Source organism: Patella vulgata, chromosome 3 (genome assembly GCF_932274485.2).
Source record: "Patella vulgata chromosome 3, xgPatVulg1.2, whole genome shotgun sequence".
Classification (NCBI taxonomy): Eukaryota; Metazoa; Mollusca; class Gastropoda; family Patellidae; genus Patella; species Patella vulgata.
Window position 1 is genome coordinate 35080812 of NC_065881.2, and position 8953 is coordinate 35089764.

Here is an 8953-nt window from a genome sequence, read left to right on the forward strand (position 1 = left end):
GTTAAGCTTGTGGATGCTCTAAAGGCCACATTTTTTATCCGATATAAAAAAAACCCGATCAATTATATCATCGTATCATTTCGTGAAAATTGGACTAAAACTGCCAGACAAAATGGCCTTCGCTCGTACGCAAATAGTGCAACTATATGGTATATCAAGGTTGTGGATCTTGTCGACCATCGCGCATCCGAACGTAACTTCCTGCATTATGGCCCTTGATTTTATGAAAGATCGCGTTTTTAGCTTGTGATCCCTCTAGAGGTCACAATTTTTATCCAATTTATAAGAAAAACGTTTAAATATATCACCGTTACACATCAATGATGGTTGAGCTCGAATTTCGTAAAAATCGAACCCAAACTGCTGGACAAAATGACCGCTCCTTGTACGCAAATAGTGTAAAAGTATGTAATACCAAGGTTGTTGACACTCAAGAAGTCACAATTTTTATTCGATTTTGATGAAACTCGAAATGCATGATTATAATCCATAGATCTTGGTTCCTTTCGATAGTTGCGCATATCGGACCAAAACTTCCTGGATTATTGCCCCTGATTGTACGAAAAATCACCTTTTCTTTAGCTTGTGGAGCATCTAGAGGTCACAATGTTTATTCGATTGTAAAAAAACGTTGACATGTTCACCGTTACACCCTAATGACGGTTGACTTAGAATTACGTGAAAATCGGACCGAAACTGCCTGACAAAATGTCGCCCCTTGTACGCAAATATAACGTATGTAATACCAAGGTTGTTGACACTCTAGAAGCCACAATTTTTATCCGATTTTGATGAAATTCGAAATGTATAATAATAATCCACAGATCTTGGTTCCTGTCGATAGTTGCGCATATTGGAACAATTTTTATCAGGTTTTGATGAAACTTAAAATATATCTTTATATCCCAAATATCGCAGTCCGATATTCGCGCTTTTCAGGTCATAACTGCCTGGATTATGACCCTGATTGTACGAAAAATCTAATTTTTTTTAGCTGGTTCTCTATCCATCACTCGAAAATGCGGGCGTATCTCGCCTGGCAATCGGTGGTTTTTCAAACGCATTGTCTCAGCTTCACCGATGTGAGAGCAAGGATTCTTTAATGGGGGCATTTCAAACATTAAAATATTATTTATTTTTGTGTTGTTCTTTTTAACAGATCGATATCTACAGTTAAAGAGGATACACTCTGATTTAGCATCCGAAATATGTACAGTATTTACCATAGATCCCATTTTATGCCCATAACAATATGTTCAACAACTAATAAAGTTTCCAAGGTTTAATTTCATGATGGACGCCGCAGCCAATCAAAGTCTTGTGTTGTGATTAATATATCAATTTTATGTATAGTATATTTGGTCAGAAATCAAATATATAATAATTAGGATTATAGCTTATTGTTGTGTGTATTGTTCGTTATTAGCAAAAATCTAACTGTGATAATACATTTAGAAATTTTGATTTACTTGTTGTTATCTTTTATATTATTACCACGTATTATATTGTAATTATTGTAGGATTGTTAGTAATCATAATTTTATCCGTGTGCATGTCTATTCTTAATTACGAAAAATTTAAAAAAAAAAGATTTTATAATCTTTAATATTATTACCAAATAATTTTGTTTATATTTACAAAGCTATTATGCACGTATAACATTGTAATTACTGTACGATTGTTAGTAATCATGGTCTTATCCGTATGCCATATTCTTAATTACAAAAAATACAATCTAATTTGTTGTGTGTTTAAATTTTATCAAATTTTATGAATTTGCATAAAACTGCCAATTATTGTTATGTGCTTTGGAAAATTGAATACAAATACCACTGTATGCATTGTTATAGATTTTCTTTTACAGTGTCTTTATGAATGACTATTATAAAAACTATAAGATATTGTGCATTCACTGTTATTATATAATAGTTGATATAACGATCATATCTATTCGATCTATCATCGTTGCTATTCACGGTAACACTTATTTACCTTAAAGTACATATAATTGATAAAATAAACATTTATGGACTTGCTATTTATTCAAATTTATTTTGCCATGGAGATTATTCTTTAAAACAAAAATGAATTTTAACCTGTTTTATTTGATTTACGACATTATCATTCCACGAGTTGCCCTACAGCCACACGATTACAACTTTTGCTCTTTATAAATGACTGAAGACGGCACAAGTAATACACTCAGTTTCAGACGAGTTATCTGCCCCTGAATATGATAATCTTGCTCTCGAACGCGAACGTAATAGAATTTAGTTAGACATAATACAGCCGCATTCCTGTATAATATTATTTTCCATGCTGTCTTCAATATACTTCATTCCGAGACTAGTCCAGTCAATTTTTTGAAAAGAAGGGGGTCAACCCCTAAAAAATTGCAAGAAAGGTTGTTTTTTTCATGGTTTTTGGTAGCGTTGGGTGTACTGAATGACATCAGGGGTGGATTGGGCCATAAGGCGATCGCCCGAAGGGCCGGTCGGACAAAAAATGAAAAAAATAATTTTGTCCAGTTCGTCTAAAAAACCTTTTTTCTGCTAAACATTATATGGGGGGGGGGGGGTATTGGACCGGCCATGGAGCGATGATGATCATGTGTGACACTATCCTGTGTCGCGGCACCAAAAAGGAATTAGATGTGACACTATGGGGACAGATGATCGTCTAGGACCTGCTTGGACTTCACGTTGTTGGATCAATTATCTCAATCATCAATCAATGGACTCTGGAACACCGTTTATGTTGTTACTAAGTTTATCTAACGAACACAGCAAACTACAAAGGTTACATACACGAAACTACAATATGTATGATAGTTACTTTTCGAGTTATTAAAATCTCCAAGATCTGAGTTTAATATACTTTCTAACTCAGACCTAACGGCTTAAACGTGGCAAGAGCCACATACTTCTTGTTAGTTCTAGATAAGGTTCGCGCTAGGATGATGTGTTCGCCCTAGCCTCTAAGCCGAGGAGGCTATAGGTATGGTGATCCCCTGGGCTCCGAATGATTGTCTGGGGATAAATAAAAAACCCGCTCTATAATATATAGAAGTATAATGCATTAGCTTTTAGGGCGGGAAAATTACCATTTTTGGTTAAGTGTTTCATATAGGCACCGTTTAACGTCAACATTATTATAGTTAATTGTACTAATCTGTGCACGAGAGGACTGGACGATAGTACCCTACTTTCCAGAAATGGATACTGGCATAACTGGAGGGAAGTTAGTCTAAGTCTAGACTCTAAGTTTGTAGTCGGACAATGCAAGCTACTTCATTACTCTAGTTTTCGTCACACATCATGTAGGTAAAGATTTCTATATTAAACAGAACACTTTTCTTAGACCTAAAATAACCCTATAGTGTTATACATGTTGTATGTGGCCGGTGGCTTTAACGGGCTGGTATAATAGACTTTCTGGGCCAGGTGTGCTGGATGTGGGCCGGAATTCGGAATCCTGCAATGGGGATTCCGAATTTCATCCGAACAAATCCAAAATTCAAAAAGCAGCTTTCATGAATTTCACTTTCGTCACTCTGTACCAATGTGTCTTGTGGCCTTCCATTACAGGAGGAATCAACTAGCGCTCCTGGCAACAAAAATGGGACATTTTTCAATGAAAATATTCCTACTTATTCAATATTCCTAACTGGTTAATCAAATGGTCAAAATTTTCTCGACTAGCCCCATTTTTAACCAGTTAAATTCTCTTCACTCTTGACGATACAATGATAATAATATGACGATATGATAATTTCACAGGTTGATAGTCGGAAATTACTTGCAGGTTGGGGTTTTGGCCTAAATTTAAACCATTTTCCTTTAAAAGGTACAACTTCGGACAAACACAAAGTCGTCATTTTTTAAGAGAAACACGTGAAACCGACGCAAATGCAATAGGTTGTCAGGGTCAAACTTTTATATGGTATAGATGCCTGGTGCTCTCTTGAACCATTTTCAGGGATATCATTACCCCAGCATCCAAATTTATAAAGGGGCATAACTCTATACTGTTTTATCATAAAATAGCAATTTCGGTCTCTAAATTAATGTTTTGGGGTTAAGTGTTTCCTTGTACCATTTTCGGGGAATCCCCTACCCCAAAAAATATTAGTGTCATATATTCGTAACTCTGCACTGCACTATTTCGTCATATTTGGTATGTACATGTTTTGGCGCCATCCGTAATCCCACCCTACAATGAATATCAAGAAAATACTATAGTTGTTTGCCGATCGTTATCTCGCCGGAAAACAGTTTTATTCAAGTTGACATAAAGTTCATGTCATAATATTATGATGATTATTGATTTTTTTTTTGATTTTTTTTGTTAACCTTAGGAGCAGTGGCTATAACACTGAGTTGCCTGAAGGGGCGAAGATTTAGAAAATTTGAGTCAATAATCTGGCTTTTAAGATCATTGCGGGGAGCAGTTTCTTGTGAATTCTGATAGCGTTAAGATAGTATAAATAAGACCATAGAGGAGTGAAAGAATAATGACAATGCAATCGAGCGCCGTAGGCGCAAACAAATTTCAGATAAAGACTTATAATAACTGAAATTTTAATTTTTTGGGATTAGGCCTGGGGGACTTTGTACTTGGTGTCATGGAAATAAGGATGTGGCTTTTTTGTTTCTATTCTACTGTATGGGAATCCCACTGTGTAATAATTCTTGGAAGTTTACATGCCAAATTGCATTCCATTTATGACTTAATTTGTATGGCACATAGTAAAGCCAGTAAAATATGAGATATTAGTGTTCTATAATGTTAATTAATCGAGAGTTTTTTTTATGTATCATATTGAACAAGTAGTTAAATTTTAGCAATTATGAATACTACCAATAGGTGATTTGAAGTACCAAACTAAAAATAAGTGTCCTCTCGCGTGGCTATATCAATACCAATGTTGAAATTATGAAATAATCCCCCAAAACCTTACTTTAGAAACCAAAGGTGCTATATTATGATGAAGCAGTGCAAGGCAAAACCTATTCGTAAATTTGAGATCTCGGTCATAGATTATGTGTGGGGGGGAGTATGAGTTCCCCTAAAAAGGTATTAGGGATGTACATTGGTTAGACAAATATCAGCCATCTTGGATTTTACCAGATTTGACTGCTTTAAGGGCCCAGTTAACAACTCAGGATATATCTTCAAATGAAAGAATGATCCCAAACACATTAATTTACATGTTCATATTACACTTAGTTATAGGGTCTTAAGCCGAAACCTGTACATTGATTTGGCGACTGTCGGCCATCTTGAGTTTTACTTATTTTTATCGCTTTAAGGGACCAGTTAAAACTACTTCAAATGAAAGAATGTCCTCAAAAGCATTAATTTATATGTTCATAATACATTTATAGGATCTTAAACCAACAGTTTAGGGTTTTCTTGTACAATGATTAGGCCATCTTGAATTTTACCGCTTTCCGGTGCGCAACATTTGGTAAATTTTGAGGATGTTATAAAGTGCACCTAAAAAAATGCATAAAACGTTCTCTAGCCATTTGGGGGGGGGGGGGGTAAATCATAAATTGACTGGACTAGACATGATGTAGTGGTTAATGGCCAAAGACAGTCCATTATGTAAATAGAAAGAACAACCAGGGTGCGTTAGTCCTGAAGTTTTTCTTGCTATTTACACATTAGGACAGTCTGAGGCTATTATCTAACTTAAACCATAGCAACTCTTTGTCAAAAATAATAGACAACCTAATAAAAACAAGAGTCTTGTAACACCCAAAAAATAATGAATAGTTACTTAAACCAACGCCTCGTGGAGAGGATATATTTATTACCCAGTTAAAATTGTTCCTAGTTCTAATACTTATGACAAGAATAATGACTCTGACCATGTCTTGAGTGACATATTGGATATGAAGGAAAATGCAAATCCAAATTGTAACATAGGTTATACTATTTATTCTGATATGTCATGTGGATTCTTAAGCCGATAAGATTTACTGAACCGTTGCAACAATCGGAGTTACTAAAGTTAGTTAGCAATCCATGTTTTGAAACGTCAACAAATAACCGGTATAAATGCTTTTAACACTTTATTTAATTTTCTCTGGTTATAAAGCGGTCTGAAATGTAAGATAATCAAAGGCTCTCGGAAACTATCCATAAAAGAAAAACGAATTTACATGGCAGACAATTACTCTTTAAAGCATATCACACCAGTTTGACATTATTAAATGGAGTTACCTACCCTAGACCAAGTCAAATCGAAACATGCCCAACTTGTTCAAGGATTCAGAATCCCAACCTGGCATAAATATGCAATATTCTTGAAACGCAAATAGATTACACATATAGGCTTCTAGGCATAAACCTATAAAACACAATAAATCAATCCTAAACCTAACTTTACTAATACTAACACACCTGTCACTTGTTATTAATAATAGTAAGTGCGGGGGTACTGCACGATACATAATTTACACAAGAACAGATATACGGACAAGATACAACACGCAGAAATCACAAACAAACGAACAATTCAAAATAAGTGAATGGATCCCGGGCCTGTAGTGATACAGACTTCACTCAAATCATAGAACTATTTAGTTCTATCCTCTATGCACAACGTTGAAGATGAAGCCCATTTTTTACTGTCCAAGGAGATTTACGGCCACATATACCCAACATTTAACCCACCCAAAACAGTTGCGAACTCAGTTGGCGCGTTTTATTCCATGCAATGAATCTAAGAACATAAAATGTGTACAGCTAGATGTAGCCCATCTCTACCTTTTTGTATCAAAATTATTCTCTAGATTTCCATGAATTAATATATTTCATTCCGTATTCTATTACTTGATTCATATCATTATTATAGCATCTCTATATCGTATTTCCATGTAAATACCTATACTAAGTCTTCTCGTTATTTATGTATTTTTAAAATACAGGTGTGACGTTATCCTTTGATGTTGGCGTACCATTATTTCAAATAATGGTACGGGGCAATGTGCAAAGCGTACTAGTTGAAATTTTGGACGCGCGTGACGTATTTCATTGACGTATTTCATTGCAAAGCACGTGCGAGTGTCTGTATTTTAAGTTGTTTAATGGTCTCGATCTTAAGGCATTGCGTAATATATTGAAACAACATGAGAGACTACGCCTCACCTGTTGTTTCAATATATAACTTAATGTCTCACTCTCGACCATTAAACCACACATAATATTTATGAATGATGTGCCATTATCAAACAATTTGAGGTAAATGTGTACATTATATATACATACTTTTGTCCTGTTAGTAAATCTATATTATAAGCTAGATTAAAATTACCGTTGTCTTATTTGTAAATATTATTTGTCATATTGTTATAAATATATGTACATGTTTATATTGTATGATGTCCTAATGGATGTTTCGATACAATAAAATCTTATCTAATAGACCGTATTACCCTTTTTAATGCGCATGCGCGCATTCTGGCGAATACTGTAAACAAACCCGTTTACTGTCAAAATTGCAAATTGTTGTTCAAATTTGTATTATAAACTACAATGGTGGATGCCGATACAAGAAAAACATGGATTAAAAACGTTAATCGAAACGATGGTCAAAATGTTTGGATACCCAAGTTATACAGCTATGTGCTGCTTTCCTATAGTGCAAAGCTGTGTGTCCATGTTCAATCTTAAATCTGTGAGTTTATTTATGGTTATCTACATGTGCATGTGTATGTACAGCCATTAGATGTGTCCTTATAATATTAGTGCTTGTATGTGATATGGGGGGTGGGGGTGGGGGTGGGTGACCGAATGTTTAGCGCGCGCTGTATCACGAGGCCTGTCATTGTGTCAACTGGCGTGGTTTAGAATCCCCAGTTGTACGTGACAAGGAGTAGGGTTGACTGTCCAACCTCGTGGGTTTTCTCCGGGTCCTCTTGTTTCCTCACACTGCTATGACACCTACGCGCAACGAATTATTGAAATAAAATTAAACCTCTCTCTCTCTCTCTCTCTCTCTCTCTCTGTTGGGTGTGTGTGGGTGTGGGTGTGGTGTGTGTGTGTGTGTGTGTGATACTGTACGTGATATGGCCATGCACAATCTATGTTTTCTTTATTGTGAAATGAATTGAAGAACAAATACATGTCAAATTAACCCTCACCGTCAGCTTATATGTATTGTATCCAACATGCATCTGGTAGTGCTAGCTGCTCTTGTATCCAGACAAAAATAGGATACTGCAATATTAAACTCAGATATAATTATTTGCATATATTTTCCATGTAGGCATACTGTTGATCTGTTTATGTAATGAACAGAATAATGATATGCTGGTGAAAATACATATTTATATATGTATATTATTAATTCATAAGCAAAGGAATTTATAAAATGTATGGAGTAAAGTGTAAACTGCAAAGGTTATGTATTGTATGTATGATATACATGTACGGATATAAACACTATGGTATTGTACAGTGTGAAGTAAATGTAAACATATGGAAATAAATGCACTGTAAATCATTTTATTTCACCACCATCATTATATTATGATAATTCCCACTTAGCATGTTTTGTACATAATTGTTGTTGTTGTTTATTACAGATTTAACGTCCAATACAATGAATATGATATTATGGACAGATTGATTCAATTAAGTTATTTACACTTGAAAATTGTTAAAAACACAAAATATAAAGGTCCTCGGATACCAAAAGTTCCTTGAAGCACACTTATAAATCCGCTGTTGTGAGAAGAGAGGGCGGGTCATCTTCTCCCTTTGTCATAATAAAGTTAAAACAGAAGGTCCAAATGACAGATGTTTGGCGTCACCAGAACGGATATAAAAAAAACGTGGGGAAAAAGAATCCGCTGGCTTTATGTAGAAAAGCGAAGTGCTCGCAGTAAAAATCACATAGCTGGGCCCAAGGATTATTTACATATTAAAAGTGTTCGTCCGA

The 8953-nt window shown here is 35.1% G+C and overlaps 1 protein-coding gene across 3 annotated transcripts in view; it reads left to right on the plus strand.

Annotated features, from left to right (window-relative positions):
• Positions 1–2536, plus strand: part of LOC126816717 (uncharacterized) — a 119217-nt gene extending 116681 nt beyond the window's left edge. For 2 of the 3 annotated variants that reach the window (XM_050543470.2, XM_050543469.2), the window contains exon 9: positions 1160–2536. In XM_050543470.2, coding sequence (XP_050399427.1) covers positions 1160–1248 — 89 coding nt within the window. In that variant the 3' untranslated portion in view covers positions 1249–2536. The remainder of the gene's footprint in view (positions 1–1159) is intronic. The other variant, XR_007678523.2, reaches the window with a different exon arrangement.
• Positions 2537–8953: the final 6417 nt, after the last annotated feature.